The sequence below is a fragment of the Coloeus monedula genome (assembly GCF_965178545.1).
Source record: "Coloeus monedula genome assembly, chromosome: 2".
In the NCBI taxonomy this organism is placed as follows: Eukaryota; Metazoa; Chordata; class Aves; order Passeriformes; family Corvidae; genus Coloeus; species Coloeus monedula.
The window spans coordinates 16,762,670-16,785,176 of record NC_138782.1 but is presented as its reverse complement, the minus strand read 5'-3'; the positions used below and the strand labels follow the sequence as shown (position 1 = coordinate 16,785,176).

Here is a 22,507-nt window from a genome sequence, read left to right as displayed (position 1 = left end):
CAGGAGTATCCTTCAGCTCTCTTAAATGATATGGGTTTGAAACGCCCGCGAAAGGAGCTTGTTTCCCCGGCGTGTGATGTGGTGGCACGGTGGGCTCCTCGATGAGGAGAGGCACTTTGCCAGTGAGGAGAGAACCGCCACGAGCTGACGCATTTTCTGTCACGTTTTTAAGCCCCCGAAGTGTGAGACAGCCGGAGTCCGTGCTCGCACCTGGAGCTCGGCAGATCCCCTCGGAACGACAGACAGGCGCCGCTCCCCCCGTCCGCCCTCCTAACCAGGCTGGGATTTTTATTCAAAGGCCTTATTGCTGGGGAGGCGGCTGAGCGGAACCGGGCCGGGCACCGGCAGCGGCTGCTCCCCTCGGCTCGGGGCAAAGCCCGGAGGGATCCCCGGGCGGACGGGCGGGTCCGCCCGGGATAGCCCAGCCCGGGCGGCCGCAGCCTGCGGACAGCCGCGCTGCGGCCTCCCCGCTCCCGCCCTCTCTCCCTCCCGTATCCCTGGGTCCGCCCGTATCCCTGCATTCCCTGCTGCAGCATCCCCTCCTCCCCTCAATCCCATCAGTAGCGGCGGCCCCGGGCTCGGCTCCCCGCGCTGCGGCGGCGCTCGGCGGCGGCTCCCCCCCGCCGCGGCCGCCATGTTGGGCTGCTGCGCGCTCGGCGGCGGCAGCTGCCGCGTGTGACCGCGGGAGGGAAGGAGGGAGGGAGGGAAGGAAGGAGGGAGGGAGCGGCGGGGGAGAGGAGGGCGCGGAAGCGGAGAGAGGGAGGGAGCGAGCCGGGGAGGGAGGGCGCCGCCGCTACCCCTCCCCGCCGCCCCGCGCACGCACACACACACACACACACCCCGCACACGCACCGCCCGAGGATGCCCTTTGCCCGGGGGGGCGAAGCCGGGACACCATCGCGCCGCCGGGAGTGAAGCTAGCACCGCCGCCGTCGCCGCCGTCGGGGCCTCCCGGCCCGCAGCGTGCGGCCGGAGCGGGGACGCCGGCGCTTTCCCTCCGCCCCAGGACGCGCACCGGGAGGAGGAGGAGAAGGGCGCCGTCTCCGCAGCAGCAGCAGCCGCCGCCGCAGCCATGGGAAGGATTTGACAGGGCTCGGAGCGCTTTCGCCGGTGTGTCGGGGCGCGCGTCCCGCCCGCCGCCCCTTGGCGCAGCGGAGGAGAAGGGGGCGACGATGAAGACTTTAGTTTTTTTGAATCACTGAAAAGCCTTAAAAGGAGACTCGGTAAGGAGGAGGAGGAGGAAGGGAAAGGCTGCCCAGGGCAGGACGTGGCTGCGCCCTGAAGAGGGGGGGCTGCGCCCCACCCCGTAGTGGCCGCGGAGGCGCTGCCGGGGCCGGGGGAGGCGGCGGGGGGCGGCGGGGCTGCGCGGCCCCTCATCCCTCCCTCCCTCCCCGCCGGTGTGCGCCCTCATTTCTGCTGCCTTTCGCTTATATAAATACGTAAATACATCTGTTTTTCCCTTCCCATCCGTCCTGGGAAGCGGAACCGGAGGGGCTGTTAGCCCGTGGTGCTGCGGCGGGGCTCCTCGCAGGATCGCGCTGCATGATCTGCATTGGGAATGAAGGAGAAGACCTTCTTAAATATATAAGTGCGTGTGCCTGTGCACGCACGGTGAAATCGGTGTCAGGCAGTCTCGGTTGAATTTGAGTGCAATTATTATTCTTAAAGCATCAGGAATGCCCATATATATTTTTTTTTCCCCACTTCTTACTCAGCCTATTAATTTTTTTTTTAGGATGACTGTTTTCTTCTCTTAAAAGTCATGCATACACAGATATCCACACTGTATGTGTGTGTCTGAAACTCCAAGGGTTTAGTTCCAAACTGGGAACACCGAGGTGGGCTGGCAATTAAGGACCGCCGCAGTTTGAGACTTGTTAAAAATACTGTTGACTTCTTTTTAAACGACAAAACCCTCAAAAGTTTTTTTTGTTGTTGTTTTTCTGACAAAGTAATAATAATCATTAAAAAAGAAACCCCAATGCAAACTGAAACAACCATGTCTGGAGAAGTGCGTTTGAAGCAGTTGGAGCAGTTTATTTTGGATGGGCCAACGCAGACTAATGGGCAATGCTTCAGTGTGGAAACCTTGCTGGATATACTCATCTGCCTTTATGATGAATGTAATAATTCCCCTCTGAGAAGAGAGAAGAACATCCTTGAGTATCTGGAGTGGGGTAAGTTTGAATGTGTTTATTTTGTGTGCATCCGTCCATGTTCCTGTCTGCTTTGTATAATGTCTCTCTTATTTATGTGTGAGAGGGGATTGTTTATAACTCAATGTTTTTACTAGGAAGTGTTATCAGTTTTACTGTATTTAAACGTGGTGGTGGTGCTAAAAAGAAATCTGTATTGGTTTTTTTGCCTTTGAGGTATGCATGTAAAACATACTTTATATTTTTTATTTTTCTTTTTTGACATGGATCAGACTCTTGTACTTGAAGCATATTTGTTTGCCTTCAGGCCCAGCTGTTGAGTTTTGTATCCTGAAGTTGCTGGGAATATGGAATGGTATGGGATAAATTCTCTGATGCCTGGAAGAACATCAATCCTCTGATATGCTTCTGCAGTTGAATCTATACTGCTTTAAAATGAAACATGTTGATGAACAAGAAAATCCTTCAGCTCTCTGAAATGATAAGGATTTGAAACATCTGTGGAGATGGAGAAGATGACATTCTCTTCTTTAACATAAAATCGTTGCTGATTTAAGTAGATTGTTTTTTTCACCAGGAAAATCAAAAGTTGAAAAGCCAAATGAAACCCTGTGTGCCCCTGGCACACTTTTCATTTTCTTTATTCATTTTGTGGGAGATAGGGTCTTAGTAAATTTTTCAAGGAGAGCAAGTGAATGATAGTGTGCCAGTTCTTCTTAAGTTGTCACAGAACTGGTTGACTCTATTTTTTTCTTTTTAATTCTCTTTCTTCCTCGTCCTAAACTCAGATGTAAACCAGAAGATGCAGTCTGACATAAGAGCCTTGATGGGAATGGTTACTGTATCTGACCTTCAAACTTCAAAGTCATGCTGCACTTCTCTATTTGCAGACAGAGCCATTTACCACATTTGCTTTGTAATAAATACATCAGCTGTCCTCCTTTATTAAAAAAAGCATATTTTTGAAACACGTAACAGGCGTTTGATTAATTAGGTGGTTGAGCTCTTCAAAATGAAGTTGCTGAGGAAAGACATTGTTTTGATAACTGATCTAACAACTTGAAGCTGATATGTGTGTGTTTTATTTTCCTGCTCCTCTCTGTAGTCATACTGACATCTAAAGGACATCTGACTCAGTAATTAAGTTTCTTGTAGTATTCATATTGCACTGGTTTTTATTTTCTTATTATCTGGAGGAACAGGCTATAATTAATGCATTCTAGCTAAGGAGGAAATAGTAATTAAAAGTACTTCTGAAGAATCTTCCCTCTAAAACGGTCACTGGCATACAGAAGCTGTGAAAGATTGGGAAAATATGATGGCCCCAAGGGTATTTTCTATGCAGGAACTTAGTGTAGTCTGTAGTGGATCTAGCCAGCTGATACCTTGTAAATAATGATAATAATAGTAACCAAGTTAACCATATCTAGGTGATCAGAGCAACGGTGTGTTTAGGACCCGTTGTATTGGATGCTGGTGCTTTCAGTGGTGGTTGTTTGATGGGTAAATGCATCATTGCCAGGCTCTGACAGTACCTGAAGATTCCTGTAATAAGCTTTCCTGTCTGCTGATGGAAAAATACACTGTTTTGGAAAGGCTGGACTGGAATAAGGTTTCTTCCTGGCCTATTTTTCCTGCTATTTTTCCACTCTCATGCTCCAACTGTGCCTTAGCAGGACTCTTAAGCTTCAGAGAAGACCAGTTGCTCCCATTTCCAGGGCTGAGTTGCTATGGTCCTCTGTCTGCTCCCAGTTCTTCTGTCCAGGCTTCTGCCCTGGGAGCTTTTTCAGGAGGGTTTGTGACATGGAAGAGCCAGTGGTTGCTAATACTTGCTGGTGGAAGTGTCTGTGTGAATGATGTGAATGTCTTTATCCTGCAAACACTCCCAGGAGTGCCTGCTCTGAAGGCCAGCCCTTCTAGTGAAACTGGCGGTCTCTGGCATTCCTGTTGGGATCAGGGGGTTGGCAAAATCAGGCTCTTAGAGATGTCGGGTGTCCTCCAGTGCTCTGGTGAAGTTACTGAGGGTACCCTGTGCTCTGATATAATCGTGACCTCTCATATCTCTGTCCCCAGAAGGGGAAACAATGCAAGTGGTTGATTAGAAAGAGGTTGTATGTGGTTTTAAAGTCAGAGATGTGCTGAGTAGTGGCAGAAGTGGAAGGCTGGCAGCCAAAGATCATGGACTCTGCCCCCACCTCTCTGAAGGACTCAGAGTTGAAGTGCTTTCAGCTCAGTTTTTTTCAGCTCCTCTATTTGAACAGCAGGAAAAATAGCACAAATTTTACACCAGGGAGTTCTGAAAGCTGCTGCATGTGAAGCACTCTTGGTTTTGAATGTACCATATAAAATAGTGTGTATTAATTTATTTTTCCCATCAGTGAAATAAAACTTGGGGCCTGGTATATCTACTGGTGGATGTCAGTTGGATGCTGGCATTTTGTGGGTTTCTGCCAAACATCCACAGACTTGCTCAATTACTGTGGAGAGTGCAATCTGAATGTATTGGAACTGGTCAGGGAATGGTATGAACTGGTATGTTTATGTGTTTACAAAATGCAAAATGCATATTTACTCCTGTGAACTGATTGTCATCTTAATCTTAAACTGCCTTTTTAAAAAAATAAATTATTCTTTCTAGATGTAAATAAGGTTTATTTATATAGTATGTTATTTTTAAGAAAAGGCTAATAAACAGCTGTTGAGTGATCACAGACTCCTGTTGAGCAGCAAATAATTTTTTCTTGCTTTTCAGCTATGTAGTTTTGAGGTGTTACTGTTTGGTTTTGTGGAGGGTTTGAGCTTGGGTTGCATTTGTGGATGTGTATTTTTATATGTTTTGGGTCTGAGCTGTTACCTGCTGTATTTCATGTAAGACTGAACCACAGTCTGATTTTTTGGGGGAAAGGTTTAGGAGGTATTCTACCATGGAAAAGCTAATGTCTTAATGACAGCCATGTGACTGCTGCTATATTTAGGAGAACTAAGAAGATTCATGTTCTAGTACTTAGATCTTTTAGGACTACTTATGAACTTGTAATCTAGAACTGTAACTTATTTAAAAAATGAGTAAGGGTAAAAGAACTGAGATCTGAACTAATTGTTCATGTTTTGGTTTGATACTGCAAGTTTAACTCAGCAAGTGGAGAAAGTAAGGTCTCTACAATGTGTAGTTGAGTTTTAAATTTTTGTAGGATTTCAGGTTTTTTTGGTGCTTGAAATGACATTAGACTGGTTAGAAGTGTCAGGTTAATTATTTTATGGTTCAGAATCTGCTTTGCTTCTAAAATCCTATCTTTGGCTTTAAGTGAAAACATAATTTCATTTCTTCTTTTTATGCAGTATTAATTTTGTGACTTGTTAATAAGATGATTTGATTTTGTTGTTTATATTACATAGGTATCTTATATGCTAAGACAGCCATGAAAACAGCCATTGTATTTGTGTTCTGAGGGTTAAATCAGGGCACATTTTGAGATAACAGGAAGAAACTGGAACATTTAGATTTGGCTTGTTCTGTGTATTTGATGCAAGTTTTCATTTTTATCTCTATTGATAGTTGTATTTGTGATTTGGAAAAGGGCTTGTCTAATTATAGCAACTGGAGCTTACCAGAAAAAGCTGTTGAGAATTCCAAGCACTTTGCTTTTTCTTTTCTACTTGTGTGTGAGTTGCCACGCTGACACAAGAGTGTGAGGGAGGTAATGAAGACTGATAAGGTGAACTTGAAAGAGAAATACAGTGATAAAAAGAAGCTTTTGGAGATGTTTTGGTTCTGGGAAAACTTCCTTTTAATGGCTCCAGTTTGAATTCCTTTTGAAAAGAAACTAGAACAATGTTATTTAGGATATACTGAAAGAATAGTAGAAAAAACCTCAAAATGTGTGGAGATGAAAGTGAGGGAAGATGGAAGGCACCACGAATACCATGGTGAGGTCAGTGATTTGATTAAATATGTGCTCTTGTTGGAAAAATGTAAACTGTCCTTTAGTAAGATTTTTGTTTGGTTGGTTTTGTTTAGTTTATTGTTGGTTTTGTTTGGTTTGGTTTTTTGTTGGTTTTTGGTTTTTTCCTACCAAAGAAAGCTTTGGAAGATGTATTAAATTGTTCTCATTTCATCTTTAGTAGAACTGAAATGTGTGGTGTTTATGCAGTGCTAATATGGTCATACACTAGACTGTCATCATTGGTCTCATACTTCTTTTATTCAGTTGTGCAGCACCTGTTCTGGATATTGAAAATGGTTCTATCACCATACAACCAATTTTTCAAGACAGGGTTGTGGAGAGGCGATCTCTCTCATAGTTTTTCTTAAGAAAAAATGGTAAGCCTCTTTTTGAGCTCGGTTTGTTTTTAAATTTTAGTAATGAAAGAATGTCTCTAGACTTCTACACCTCTTCTTTGTTCTTCATCCCTATATAGGTCCTGAACAAAATCGCAGTCATTTTCAGCTATGAGTTGCTTATATTTTGTTTTTAAAACAGACTGTTAAAAAACAAGCATTCATTTAGGTCCTATTCCTAGCAGACAGTAGAAGACTTAGCACTCAACTTCTTAAAGTTTTGTTGTTTTGGTTTTTTGTAAAATATACTTTGGTGCTCAGTACTTTCTAACCTTAGTACTATCTAACCCATTAGAAATACCTCTTTTTTTCCTAATTACATTTTGAAAGATACCAACTTCTTTGTAACCTAATCAGAAAAATAGGAATACCTCTTGGTCTGACATAAACAAAACCAGTTATTCAGTTCTTTCTGGGAAGGAATGAGCATCTTGCTTGTCAGGGCCACTTAAGGTGCTTAAGCATATTTTAAATGTGAGTTTTTTCATTGCTTGCAGCTGAGCCATATGAAATGATGGTGCTCCGTCAGTGTAGAAGACGTTGTGGCATTTTTGACACATAAATTTCTGACATTGATTACAATAACACTTTGCTGCATATTTTATGTAATCTGTTGTTTCTGTTACACAGCTGCAGCAACAATTAAATGTTTTTTATTGATTTGGGTGAAAGAAGGAGGTTCTTCAGTGCTCACAAGTAGAAACGACCTTCAAATGTCCATGTTTCAGAATATTGTGTAAACATCTATAGAGATGCAGTTCTACATCAAATTACTTGAAAAAGAAGGAAACAGTATTTGTGGGAAAATACATAGAAGAATGGTTACCCATGCAGGCTTTAGTGTTAGGTAGCTCTGTGTTTAAGGTCTATACTGTTTAAGTTGTGATTTTTTTCCACATTTATTTTGGTTTTGATTCTTTTCTTGAACACAGTAAAATAATTACTGTAAGTTTATCAACAGTTCTGATGTGATCAGAGGAGCGGTGAGACCATCCAGTTAATTCTACTTGTTTTGTATTAGTTTCCAGTAAAGTGAGGCATTAATCCAATGTAACATGTTTGTTTCTTTACACATTTTCATTATACTAAGTGTTTTTTTAAATAAAACCTTCATTTTTAAGTAAAAATAAATTTAAAGGGTGTTCTTTTTTGGCTGTTTTTGTTCTGTTGGGCAAGGAAAGTTTGGAAGTACTCCAAGGGTGCCTGTTTTGGGGCATATTTGGGGTATGTGTCTTCAGGTTGACTGACTTCTGTCAGTAACGTCCTGTTTGTTGCAAAGGAGTACAGCTTGCTTGGATAGAAAGCTAACTAATACTTAGTTTCCAGGAATTTTAGAAATGCCTTTATTCTGTACAGAAATTCCTCGCATGCTTTGGTCTAATGGGGACAAATGGAGAAATACAATTATATGAGTTAGTCTGCTCAGTGGGCATTATAAACCTCATGACAACACAATAAATTCCCTGTTACTAGGACATTTCATGTTTAAGGGTTAATCCAGTAGGTTTTTTTTATGGTATGATCATAACTGTAAAATGTGCTGCTGAAGGTGTGTTTGAATTTTTAACCTCTGTGTAGGATATGAGGCTGTGGGTGTGTGTACCTGACTAAGCTCCTTCCTTGTCTCTTGACCCTTCTGTCCTGGATTAAATGACATATTTTTTTATAACCTGCAGCATATTATTATATCACAGTTGACTATAGTATGGATACTGTGCTTTAAAAGCAACAAGCTTATTTGGCCCAATATAGTTCAATTCTTTGTTTAACATATATATTTTTTCTTTTTTTACAAAGATGGGTAGAAGCTACCTTTCTTTCTGAAGCTCTACCTCGCACCCATTGATCAGTGTTTGAATCCTGAATAGCAGCAGCAAATAACAGTAATTTCACTACTGAGTCATATCTGTGGCTGGAGAGACCAGTGTTGTTTGAAATTTTCTTGTGAATAAATTGCAAATATAGGATTTCTAGATAGAAAGTGATGCAGGCTACTATCCTGGAAATCATTGTGCCCATATTATTTTCTGAAAGTGAACTGTAATAAATTATCCTGGATGTGTCTTTGAAAAATATTAACTATTCTTAGCATCCCTAATTGCTTTTATCATGTAAAAAATTTACAGTCTCCATTTGTGCAGAAAACTTCAAGAAGCAATTAGATCCTGCTGCCAAGCTCTAAAACCTGACTAAAAAAGATACAGTGGATAGCTGAGGCAGAATTTAAAGAAAAGGCCAGTTTCTAGACTAAGTTTTATCTTTTGGCAAAGCAAGCATTCCTTCCCATAAGCATTTGTACTTGTTTAATTTGATTTTCTTTTTCTGGCTGAACAACTGGAATATTTTGTTCTACTCTGGTCTAACTTACCTCAACACGTTATTTTTCTAAAATCCTCATTAAGCTTGGGAATGCCACTAATGTGGACCAAAATCTTTAAAAAATGCAAGTGATTTAGGTCAGTCATGTGCAATCTTTTGTTAACGACAAGATTTTTATTTCAAATAGTTTAAACATGACATTAGGCTTAATAATAACTGCAAAAATCTTCTATTCAGGCAGGTCAGTTTGCTTTATTTCTAGTAATACAGCCTAATTAGGTGTACTAGCAGTCACCATGGATAAAATCCACATGAGGTGTATCCAGACTCCTATGACATTGTGTTTCATAATTCTTCCTTATCCATATCCAGGCTTCCAGTTTGATTTAAATTAGTTTTGTTACACAATATTGCAGATTTATTTTATTCTTAGGGATCAGCTTTTTAGTGCACCTTCTCTTTGCAGCTTTTTGAAAAGCTTTTCATGGGGACCTTGTAGATATTATAAACTGCAGTATTTCTGTGGGCCATTTTGAGGGAAAAAATTTATTTTGTTCATCAATTTAGTGGAAATGTACAGTAATATTTCTGTAGAAATAAAAGGTGAGTTTAGTGTGCCATTCCAAGTGGGAGAGGAAAAAGCATTCGTAGATGTTAATAACAGTAATTACATTTCCTTCAAATGTTGTGGGATTAGAGCAGCAATCCTTTGTTGGTCTTTTGTTCAGTTTCCTTTCAGTCTCAGAGATCGAGGCTTGGAGGAGGATGTGGTGGAGGGCCTCCATTTCTGAGTCCTTCCTCCTTTCCTTCCTCTGTGGTTTTCCACAGACAGTGTTATTCCAAAGCAGCTTACTTGCTCAACTGAGGCCTCGTGCGTTTCTTCCTTGCTTCCATTCTGTTGCTTTTCATCCCATCTAAATCTCAGTTTGTGTTTCTAATATGGTGTGGATATCCATGTGTCAGTCTGATCTTCTCATGGTGAGAATCTTGGTTTCTGGATTTGGATTGTTTTTTTCCTTTGTTTTTCCCTAGTCATTCCCAAGCTTTCGTGATTTGTTGGCCAGATTCATAATATAGAGATTATTATAGTGCGTGGAGAACAGTAGCAAAAAGTTGTCACCTGTGTGAAAAATACACACAGGCCTTACCCACCGGTGCATCCATAGAGTATTTCCTGTAAACACCCCGTACATTTCTTATTAGATCAATTGATTTACTGTCACTAATCATTTTGCCTTGTTCACTTTTGTAGAACTGGTGCCTTGGGCTGTTTGTTCTGGCTATGAGTAAGAAGTTGGGATCTGTTTTGCTCCTGTAGTCTAAGTAAGATGAGACTTAAGTGAGAGTATAACCTTATCATTTTAATACCTGAAACTAAACTAAAAAAGTGATAGGAAGGGTGGCAATTACTCTGCACAGTGGTTTAAGAAAATGTCATTCGTGCTGTGGGGACACCACAGTCCCAAGGTATTTCCTGTTCTTGCTCATTAAAGTTCTTTCACCTTTACCACGCTGCCTTTTGTAAATAAAGCACTGTGTTGTCTGAATGTTTGGCAGGACACATAGTAACAAGAGCAGGAGGAGGAAATAGAAGTCAGTATTTTGATTGCAGCTCACTGGTTTTATCTTGGGTGGGGAGTGACTTGACGGTGTCCTAAGGCTGATCCTGAATCCAATGATCTTTGTTCTGCTGGTGCTTGTGTGGGCAGAGGGACACAATCCAGTTGAAAACCATCCCTGCAAAAGCACGTTGAAATGTGTCACTATGGTTCTGTGAAGATGTTGTAGTGGTGTTTGTATAAGAGAAAGGGGCTAGGACTGTGACAGCCCAGACTTTTGTGTCTTCACCTACTGCAGCTCCTGTGCTCCAGGCTGGTTGCCTCTCAGATCCCTTTAGCCGACAAGAGAGCTACAATTTGGAAACAAATTTTGAGGCTACCAGCTTCTCCTGATGGATATTTGGTGTAGAAATTCAGTGAGCCTTATTTTTTTTTCCACAACAGTTTCCAAAGCTTTTCTTTTTGCCATGAGAAAGTTTTTAATCATGAAGAGGGATCTTCAAAATAACTGTCTGATTTTGGTGATGGGAATTCCTTGCAAAAAGAAAGTGTTGGTGTATTTGTGTGTTCTGTGCTATTTGCCATAGTATCACTCAGTGCCTTTACACAGTTTTCCTTGTATACTTTGTAACTGAAAGACAAGGAGTCTTATGTTAACACACTTGGAATAGTTCTGTTTTATTTCCCCCAACTTTTGGAAAACACATGATGTACTATTTTGTGCTTATTTAAAAATACCCTTTTATAATTTTGATAGGGACTGACACAAAAGAGACTTGTTTTCTCTTTAAACTGATATGTTAGAGGAAATTATAGTAGCTGCTTCCTATGCAAACAAAAATTTGCAGAGAAAACCATTATCATTTTGCTGTTGTGTCATTCCACCTCCAAGACTGACTATTTTCACCTTCCAATCTAGCAGCCACTTTTGGGTAACAAAAGATGTACTTCTAAATTTCTGCATCTTTATAAAAGTCATAATTTTACTCTTGAAATTAAATCAGTCAAATGGGTTTTTCTGGATCTAAGTAGGCTGGCTAAAAAATATACTCTCTGTGCTCTTGTATGTTACTGGTTTTTCTGAAAATAAGGAATGACTATCTCCATTGATGATAATTCATACTCTGAAAATGCAAACTTTATTTAGAGTTAAGGTAACAAAGAGAAAATGGTATGCAATGTGTATTACCATGGCTGGTGTGTATTATTTCATTAACTTGGTATTTCTTGGTTAACTTTATCTTTGAGTAACACTTTGACTTCAGAGAAAATGATCTGGGAACCAGTTGCTTTTGATGGTGTAGCTTCTTAGGTACTTCAGTGAGTATCTGTGCAGATACACTGTTGAGTATATGCTGCAGGAACTCATGGTAAGGCTTGAAAAGTCTCTTCCTGGCTGATTTAGCAGAGATGTCATCTGATCTTAGCAGCAGTAGCCTAGTGCTTAAACTTTTGGGGGGAGAAAAAAGTCTGCAGCAGGGGCAAGGAGTTGATTTGCTGTCTAGCTACACTGTTCCTGAATTTTTTACATTCTTATTCTCCAAAGCTAAGATCATGTAATGGAATTTGTATTATTTACTGACAATACTGCATTCACATTGTGATCCTTGGCACTACCAATCGGAGGGAACTCTCCCAATAAAGTCTTGATATAGTACTTAAAAATTTGCTTTAATTTCACCATTAAGTTTTCTTGATAAGGAAACAAACCAGTCGAAGGAGTTTTGGCTTTATCTTGGTCATGTAGTTAGTGTTGTCAGTAAATGTATTTAACCATGTGTATGATCATAGTTATAACTACAAAAGGTTCTTAAACAGTCCAAAATCTACATGGTATGTTGCTGCCCATTGATTAGTTCTAAAGCCTCAATGCATTCAGCTCTTAACCAGGCTGAATTTGTGGCACTAAGACCTTTTGTTGACATCAAAGTGTCATATGATTATTCAAAACTTGCATAATTTTATTCCATGTGACCTTGTGATTTTTTTGTTCTCCATCTACCTTAATTAGGAAGTAGAATGTTTATTGATAATTCTTACTGGTGACAGGTCATGATCAGAAAAATGAAATTTTACACTTTAAAACCTAGGCATTAAACATATGTAATTCTGTCTCTAAAAGAAAGTTTCTTGTCTTGTGTCTTTCACTTCAGAGAGGGGTTCCATCTTTTGGGGATTTCCTTTTTTTTTTTTTTTTTTTTCTTTTCCAGTTTCAGGAAGCAGTTTTCTCTAGTATGTCACTGTCAGATCCGGCTGGATCAAATTAATTCGTGTGTTTGGATCAAATTAATTCGTGTGTTTGGGGAAAGTATTTTCTTTAGTAGCTTTGATGTTATCCTGCTGATTCTTAAAGCAGTGAAGAAAACTTTGTGACTGCTAGATTTGCATGGCACTTTTGCTAACATTAGGCTACCATTTGTTACTGCTTTTACTTTAGATTTTCAGTTTCTCTCAGACACACCTTCTCCAGCTCCTTCTGTATTCCCTGTCTCTGGCATGTGAAATCGTGTGCTCTTACAGCGACGGGGTGCAAAGGTCATTCTTAGCATGGTTCCTGCATAAGGGGTACAAAACCATTTCCTATGGGAAGCATCAGAGGAAATTTGCAGGAGATGGAAGATGGTGAATGAAGAAATTTTGGCAAAGCTACAAGGATTTCTTCTTGGTATGCCAATCATTGTTTTCAATAACACCCCCACCACCATCCCCCTAAAAGCTTGTGGCAGAATTTTCATTACCTTCAAGAGAAGCAGGGTCAAACTGCACATTTGAATTTAGCATAATAACTTATCACACGTTATTATGTGGGGTCTTTTGTATGTGTGTGTGTTTGTAGAACACAGTGTGGAAGAGCTGCATTGCTACTACCTGGTGTCCCTTCTCAGAGTATTCCCATCAGACAGAAATATTTGAAGTCTGTAAGTGTGCTGCTTGGTGACATTTTCAGACTCACAATTTCAACATAAGCCTTGACAAATAAGCCCAAATTCTTTTTTCTCTTTGCCTTAGTGAATGTCTCATACCATATTTTTCTATGCCAGGCATACTTAATACTTAAAGGCCTAGGTGCTATTTTCCCTGCTGCTTTTTTCTCTTTGAGAGGAAAACAGCCTCTCCACTGAAAGACCATTTCCCAGGTGGTATGTCAAGATTTCAGAAAGTTTAGACATCTGAATGGGGATGGATTGATCACGTGGTAGGCACTGACTTTAATAGCTATGAGCCAAAATTATCATGTCTGTCTGGCAGGAAGAAGAAGAAGGCATTTCTAAGCCTAATTCTGCTCTCAGTTAGTGGAGATAAGCATGATGTTAATTCACTTATATCCTCATTATATTAAAGCAGTTCATATTTGCTGCTGAACTTCTAAAGAAAGCCAAACCATTTGAGGGCATTAACTCGTTAAGTATTTAAAACTAGACTTCAATAACTGTAGCTTTTTCTAGATGTCAAGAGAGAATATTTTCTTTATTTTGCTTCACATTTTTATAGTATACTTTTAAAAAATATATTTATTTCTAGGTTGGGAAGGTTGTAAATATACTTTTTTTTCTTCCAGTTACTTTCCTGGTGAGAAAGTAATTTACAGTAATATTGGGTGCTTGCATATATTACCTTGAAAACCTGTCTGAGGAAAGTATGTGATTATTAGCATTTTAAATGTCTCTGCGAAGAAATGGAGGCACTGCTGTGATCTGTGAAGGCAATTTGAAAATTCAGTGGAAAAGCAGTTTCTAGGATCCAGGTTTATGTTTGTGTTCCTTCCAATTTAATTTTTTTTTCTTCAAAGTTTTTTGAAATGTTTGTTGTGGAAATTCCTGAAGGTGTGGGTGGCTTGTAACTTCTGTGTGTTTAAGGGCTTTATTTATTTGCTTAAATTTCCAGCATACTGTTAGGGAACCCTTTTTAGTCTTACTTCTGTGATCTTGTTGCTGTGATGTCCTCTTTGCTCCCTCTCCTGTACCTTTAGCATTGTACAACTTGAAGCAGTGGCAATTGTTTTATTTCTCAGAAGGGAAGTGCTCTTTTCTGCAGTGGTCAGGTGGATGCTTGCCAGAATTGTGTTTTGAGCAACTGTTTATGTGTGTTGAACTTGGACCTTCATAAAAATTAGTCTTTTAACTCATACGGTGGTTTGTTTGTACCTCACCTTTTCAAAATCTTTCCTGCAGCCCTGTGGTATGCATGCCACTGGCATTTCAGAAACGTTGTCCTGGAGCGTCTTAATGTCTTACATAAATTGAAATGCATACATTTAAATCTTGTCTCATACTTCCTGTTTATGGAACAGGTCTGCACTGTGCCCTGCTGCATGTTAGGGTGTAGCTTGTGTGGACTTTGAGGAATACTGATGGTTGTGGTGTTGGAGCAAGTTAACTGTCAGGCTGCAAAACTCAGATCATTGCTACACTAGAAACTTTCCCACGAAATTTCTTATGCTTTCAGGAAGTCAAATATGGTGTCAACAGAGATAACCAGAAACTCTGATTATAATCTCCAACTAATGCTGGAAGTTACCTCCTGGAGGGCTGTATCTGTAAAGGTATTGCTCAAAAAGTTTTAACTGAAGGTTGAGGCAGGTTCTCCTAAAACCTTGTACTTGATCATCAGTTAAGAAAAAGATTGTATAGGTAGGCAGTTTCATAATACTGTCACTTCTGTGGATCAGGAAATTCCCCCTTCCTACCCCTCCTTTTTTTTCTGCCTGGTCCTTCTGAGTATCTGCTTCCTGCCTGTTTCCACTGGCACTCTGAACTGCCCTGTGAGGAATTGATTTGAAAGCAGCCGTGCTAAGTAAAAGTCAACTTTCCATCAAGAATGGATACTCTGCATTTTTCGTTAACTTTGTTTTGGTGTTTACTGCTTAAGAACTTCTGAGCACATTCTGTAGGGTGCCTGGAGGTTGGTTAGTGGTCAGTCTGTTTTTACAGAGACTTAGTCATGACATACCAGAGGAGAAATGTGGAATTTGTCCTTTTTATATGGTACTGCAAAAGAAAAATTCAAGAACTATTCATGAGCTATTACTTTGCAGATAGCAGCTATTTCTGAGGCACAGTGTAGTTTGTGTAGTATATAATGCTTTGCACCAGAAGTTATTTATTGGGCAGTTTGTTGAATAAGAATATTTCTGAGTGATTTGGCTGCCTCATTACAATTTGCATTTACTTTGTGTTTCATTTGTGCAGAAACATTTTGTACGTATTGCTGTAATTTGTCTTTTTGCTCTGCCAGGTTCAAATGGCAAAAGTTCTCAAAGTGTCCCAAGGTAGTTATTTATGCTATACCAGGAATAGAGGAATTGGAGCTGGCATTGAGTCCCTCAGAATCCTTAGAGAAAGTATGGCAAGGGTTGGAGTTTGCCTTCTGTGGCCTTCTGCCATAGCCAGCTCTTGTGCATACTTTTGGATGAGGGGAAGGAATAACTATTCCTCTGCTCTGGGGAAGGAATAACTATTCTTCTGCTCTACTGTTGCACATTTAATATTCATAAAATGACAGTGATTTAGGGTTCTCATTCTTGACGTGGTACAGCAGGACTTTAGAAACTTGCCTCCTTTCTTTTACGGTCAGATGTGGAAGGTCACCAGTGAATTGGTGCTCTGACATGGTAGGCTTACTAAAATGGGTTCGTTTTCTTACTGGTCTGTGGGGAGTGGAATTTGGGGTTTTAGTCCAGTCTTGTCTTCATTAGTGCATGGATAGAAAAGAGTAACTTTTAATGAATTCTTTGATTGTTTAAAGGGAGCTGTCTTGAAAGAAATTATTAACAAAATACTAGACTTCAGCCTGACCACATGACATCTGAAATAATGGGCAGTCATTCACACCTGTGTAAAATCAAAGACACTTCCAAAAGAGATCCTTTGCTGATAATAGAATTTTAGAAGTGGGTTTTAAATTTTTTTTTTGTTTTGTTTATTTGTAAGGAACAGTGACATCTGAATGAAGTGCAAGCTAGTGCAGAACCAGATCCTACATCAGTATTTGTTCTGGAAAGCTGCAATAGCTCATTTGTGGTTTTCCTGCTTGTAAATAACGTAGTTAGCCCACCTCCTGCTGAATGTTTTTATTCTTGATATGATTCTTCTGATGTCTCTGTTTCTCTGAACTATATTAAGGAAGAATATAGAGCAAGTTACTTGGTGATTTCTTGAGTTAAATCCCAAACTGCACAGAAGAATTTAACCCTCTCCTGGAGCTTCTTGAGTCTCTTCCCCCTTCTCTTCTGAATTCCATGTAACAGAGGAAGCTTTCTTTTATGTAGGTTAGTACAGTAAGTCACTTCCATTTTGTGAGCTCAGTACTGTAGGAGGTGAGCTGCGGATTAAATGGAGAGTAATTCCTTTACTCATCACTCTGAGTGCTTTCCCCCTCTTGCTTGTGCCTTTAACTGGTAACTGTGACTGAACGGACGCACACAAAATTCTCCAAGACTTTGTTAGCACAGTCAACATCTTTGTTTTAAGGTGCTTTTCTTCACCAAGCATGATAATAATTTTCCTGTGGGTTGGTTTAATTCCTCAAAAATGTTACTGCAGATGATTGCACTGGAAAAGAAGAGGCATGTTTCTTTCTTGTGTTTTCATTCACTGCATACAGTGCATAATTTTGGAGCTTATTAGCTGAGAAGAGTAGTTAGGATTTGAAACTTGAAGTAATGCTTTTTTTTGTTTTATGTTGCTTACAGTGTTGGGAGAATGACTTCTCTTGTGTTTGTCTATGCAATTATTTTTCTTTCCTTTTTCTTTCAAGCCTGATAGCTCAGGAAGGAAACTTTACCATGAAAAGAGATGTTGGTGTGTTGCCATTGCAGTGGTGCTGCGGAGCACTGACCTTCTGGTCGTGTTCGGGGCACTGGCCTCTGCTCAGCTCCTGCACAAGCGCAGAACAAATAAATGGTGGTTCAGAACTGCATTCCCACGTTTGCTGAGGGTTCTGACTCATCCTTAAAACTTAGCATTTTGTCCTGAACTAACCATGAACCCTAATGCTTCTGCTCCCCTGAGGTATGTACCTTGCTTTTGAGTAGTTTCAACTTGATGATAGGACAGGTGGGACCAAGTCTTGCTTATCTATTTCTCAGAATTATTCCAAGTGTACGTTGTACATTCAGTATGAGTCAAACAGTGTACAAGGATTGTCTTTGAGCTCTTTAGCCTTGGGATACTGTTTCTCCTGAATTTGAGGAGTTTGTGTCATATGTGAAAGTGTCCTTGCTGCCCAGCAGATGTCTTAATCTCAGGCATCTCTGTTAAGATCAGAAGCCAGTCCTACCTGTCATTTGGAAATGCAAGGTGTAAGCAGTGACTAGGTTACTGCTTCTTTATTTTGTATCAGCTGAGGTTTTGAATCCTTCCACACTAACTGGATGTTGAGCATTTTTTCTGCTGTTTCAGTGATAAAGATTTACAGTGCAGCTCCACAGTTTGACTTCTGCACACCCGCAGGGAGTGAACGGATTGTTGGGTGAAGTATGTCTGCAGCTGCAGCAAAACTGACTTAAGAAGTGAAGATGATGTATTGTGTAAATGTACCTTCTTGAGTGGACAGGAGATTTTTATTTATCTCTTTCCCAGAAATGCAGTACCAGATTCTAATGGTGTAAGAACTGAGCAAAGAAGGGCAGTGTTGGTGTTATGAGGAAATTTACGTTATGTTCTTTGTGTATCTATAAAGTAATTTGGCTGTGTAATGCTGGAGCTAATTATGAGTTTGCTTTAAAGTTCAGAGAATTCCTCCTAGTCCTAAAAAAAAGAGATGTATCATTTATAGCTTTAGCCAAAATAGCCCATGTTGTACTTTTATCTCAAATGGGAAGGTGTGATGCATTCCAGATTGCAATGGGGAGTCTTTCTGGGCATTGCTTTTCAGGTTAATGGGGTTCCTTTCTATACTTCTCTCTGCTTGGGGGCGCTTAAGTAGGTCATGAAGCATCAGAATTGAGGTGAGGAAGAAGGAGCTGCAGGCAGCCAGTCTCTGCAGATCCATGGTGAGTTTTAGGCATGCTGCAGCAAAGAGTGGGAGAGATGTTCATTTCTCCTCCCGGGGGCTCTGCCAGGTGTCAGGCCTGGGAGCATCCACTGCACAGGATGGGTGCAAATTTGGGTTTGGATCAATTTCAGGGTATTTTTTGTGCAGATGCATCCTGAATGTCACATCAGTGGGTTTTGTGTGAAAGTTTTGACTTTATTTAAGTGATTACTAAATGACTTCAGAATACAGTAAAAATTTCTGAAAATACCTTTTGTTGCTGGTATGTATGTATGATAGAAATGCTGAAAGAAATATTTAAAATGGTATAAACACAAATGGATAGAATTAACTGCATGTGTGCATCCTATCTTCATGTGTAGCTGTGTGATGGTGATGTTTTCCCTGCCTGTTCCCCCCAGTCACCTGTTTTGCATATCCCATAAGACAGTAGGGTTCTGGAAATTCACTCATATTTTGTTGGGGACTAAGCTGTCAAAGTAAGCAGTTACGTAGTGGATGAATTTGTGGTTTGCTGGAAAGGAAAATGTTTGGGTTTTTTTACAAGGGAATTGAATGATGCTATGGAGAATTTTATTCTCTTGCTGGCTGCTACAGAGGGATTTTTTTTTTTTTCATGTAATGCTGGATATTAACCACATATTTTGTATGTAGCCAGTATTGTGCATTCATCACCACATGCATCAGTTAGTTGACTTCCTGTGGTTTGATATGAAGAGATACTGAGAACTCTCAGCTGTCACTGAAATCAGTTAGAGCTCTGTTTTAAACTCTAAAGCTCTATATGATGCTATGTGCTCTATAAAGTTCATATATGGATTTCTAAAATTACCAGCTAATATTGGATGACTTACTTTTTCCCTTAATTTATCATGTGCCAATTCCTGTTCTCGTAAAGGCCAGAAGATCACTGCTCTTCAAGGGTTATTTTGAAAGGCAGTGTATTTAGGATCTTGCCATAGAGTACATTTAACAGTTTTTGTGAGAAGTCACAAGTCTTGTTGCCCAATAAATAAGATGGACTGTTTCCAGGAACCACCTGAATGTATCTTATCTGAGTATTGGCAGAGTTGCAGACTGTCATCATTTGTCTGTCTGTGCCCTCCAGTTTGTCACCAGCCCAAACTTTAATCTCCTTCAGCATTGATGTCTTAGCCCGTTCTTGTTGGTTTGGGTTTCTTTTGCTTTGACACATTTGTCCAGTGCCAGTTTCATTCCAGTGAATTGTCTTTTGGTTCTGTTTTTGGCAGAATACTCTGTTAATTGCACATTACAAGGCATGTATATTTACTTCATTTATTGCTGCAGCTGTAGTTGATCTGAACATAGCTGATACAGTTTTGGAAGAGATGAGTAGAATTTTTCTGAATTAAAATGAAGTGTGATGGAGCTACTGGTAGATGTAGAAAGGGAAAAATCTATATAAAAGATGTGGTGACAAGTTGCATTTGGCTTAGTCTCAGTGTCACTATGGTTTGTAGAAAGCTAAGGAGGGGGCGTGCTGTGCTTAAAATAAGATCGTCTGTGTGTTAAAGAAGTAAGAACACTTTAGAGCACATGTTCAGGATTCCTGTAGATTCAGTGAGAGTGTGCAAATGTATTTAAAGGCATCCAGAGAGGGATCCTGTCTGCCTGAATTAGAGGCTTTCTGGCATGTACTTTCTCAGCCTTTAGGGGAACACAGTTCAGCTTTAGCATGGTGCACCTGTCAGTTTGCCTCATCTAGGGTTTGTGGCTGATGCTGTTGTAGCTTTGAACACCCAAAGGTGACTCTAAAGCCATAGTTCAAAGTCATTTTTTTTCTTGTTCATTTGAGGTAGGGGTGATTGCAGGGAAGCTGCAGCTGCACCATGTTTCAGTGTTTAAATGTACCTCAGCCAGTAGGGAAGGAAGCCAGTGTTTCAGTTCCAGCTCCAGTCACTTGTGGCTAGACCACAGCATCCAGGCTCTGAGATAAAGAACATTCTGTATTGCTTCTGTTTCACCATTTTTGGGAAAAGAGCACTATGTTTTCTTTGTCCTGTGGTTGGCTTTGTAGTAGGAACATGTTTTCCAAACATTAAATTAAGAAGCGGCGTAACACCAATTGTCTTTCCAAAATCCAAAGTTTTGCTTTTTATTCTTTCCTCTTTTAAAATCTCATTGCTACAGAACAAAAACAAAGCAAGCTGCTTTTCAGTTCATCATACATCTAAAGATGCACCACTGTCATGGTGATTCATATGTGGTATAGGAAAATCTTTCCTTTTGACAGAGGTGTAGGCATTTTGAGCCCTTTTTCTCTGTCTTGGTGGATGCACTTCTAGCCCTGGTACACTTGCTCAGATTCACAGAGTGCAGAATAGAGAAAGACAGCCTTCAATAGAGGGAGCAGAGCCAATACCTTCAGTAGTGTCCAAATCCTTAATCCTTACCTCCATGCTCTTTGGAGAAAAGGAAACAAGCAGGATACAGGTTATGCTTTAAACAGTGTTCCCATGTTACTCTTCACCAGCATTGTTTTATTTGAAGTTTTCCTTGGCTCTGCTGATTCATCACTTGTCCTTTTCAGACCCTAAGCTTGGAAGCTTGTACACCTCACACCTTGCACTAGGTTTGAGAACTCTTTGAGTAAAAACCTTCTTTTAAGCACACTTTAAAAAGATAAAGCCTTGATTCCAGTATTGAGTACTCCATCCATGAAGTTCCTGGCAGTCTGTCTGTATTCAATGTGGAGGTAGTGCTGTACCTGGGGAGATACAGGTGCTAATGATGCAATTATATAGGTAGAAAAAAAGTGACTGAACCTGGGTGATTTGTGCAGAATGATGCAAATCATGTAGAGAGCTAGGTAGGGAAACTCAAGACTTTATGGGCAAATGAATATGATTTTTCTGATCATATTTTCTGACTACTTTCTTAGAAGTAGTCTGGAAACGGGAAAAGCAGTGCTTCCATTCAGTCTGACAGTGGATTTGCAGGGTGTGGTGAAAATGTCTACTTAACCTTCTTAATGATGGTCTTTGAAAGAGTGAACTTTCAGCGGACAGGCTTCCATATCAAGGTTACCTAAAAGGGAAAGGAATTGGCACAGCCTTGTATTTTATTTCTGCAGTGTTTTGTGGCAGTTTCAGTCCCCATGTTTGATTTTAATCATACTCCTGATAGTTACTATCTCTGTTCTTTAGCTGCAAAATGTGAGTAGCAGTAGATACACGCTTCTCAGGAGCTCGGAGACTTCCTTAGTCTCAGAACTGTGGTATGTGATGGGTTTTGGAGAATTTATTAAATATAATGTGTAGTATTGAAAGCCATAAACGAATAATTTAATATGGATCTCTGTCTTACCTTTCTCTGTTGATAGCCTCAGAGGCACAAAGGATCTTTAGAATCAGTGAGTTTGTGGAATTACCAGTGAGTGATGCTCAGAGAAACAGTGAGAGAGGCCAGGTCATGCATGGCCTCTGTACCCTGTGTCCATGGGGGAACTAAACAAGATGCATATGGAAGGACTAAGCCTGAGTTGTGCACCAGAGCTGTTGAATTTATTTTAACCTTCACAAAACTCACCTTTTAATCAAAGATTTATAAGAAATGTTGTGCATTTTGCTGCCTCCTTAGTTCTCTGAGAAGGATCTGACCTACAAATGTACCCATGCTTACCACCCTGAGTGAAGGTATTTAGACTGCTTATATTTTGGTTAGGGGGTTTGGGTTTTTTTCTGGCTGTGAGCCCATATCTGGTGAATATATGTGAAATGGAACAGGGACAGAATTAAAAGGGAATCTGAAACGGTTCAAACGTCTTGGCATGTCCTTTAGAGGGTGGTCTGTGTCAAGATCTGAGGTATTCAGATGAAGTCAATATTTGTAACTCTTGTGAACTTCTTAACTGATTTTTGTTTGTGGGGAAACAGTAAAGCTTATAGTGAAAAGAATCCTTCAAGTTGAAAATTTCTGTTCTTAAGAACAAAAGCAAAATCTTCCTGATCATATTTTGCTGTTATCAAAGAGCTGCCTGAGGTATTAGTCTACTTTTTGACTTCTGAAGTAAGCACAGAAGAAGAAAGGCTGCAATTTGCCCTATCTTCACTGATCTCATGCAGTTGTAACAATGTGATGCAGTAATCATGTCTATGTTGATATTTTATAATCAAAAT

General features: G+C 40.2%; 1 protein-coding gene across 10 annotated transcripts in view; it reads left to right on the top strand.

Moving 5' to 3' along the window:
* Positions 1-749: 749 nt before the first annotated feature.
* The window catches only part of CDC42BPA (CDC42 binding protein kinase alpha), a gene marked incomplete at its 3' end in the record, with an annotated part of 184,112 nt that continues 162,354 nt past the window's right edge, over positions 750-22,507 (top strand). For 9 of the 10 annotated variants that reach the window (XM_082303113.1, XM_082303112.1, XM_082303111.1 and 6 more), the window contains exons 1-2: positions 750-1,223; positions 1,953-2,177. In XM_082303113.1, the coding sequence (XP_082159239.1) occupies positions 1,982-2,177 (196 nt within the window). In that variant the 5' untranslated portion in view covers positions 750-1,223; positions 1,953-1,981. Of the gene's footprint in view, positions 1,224-1,735; positions 2,178-22,507 lie in introns of all 10 variants that reach the window. The other variant, XM_082303106.1, reaches the window with a different exon arrangement.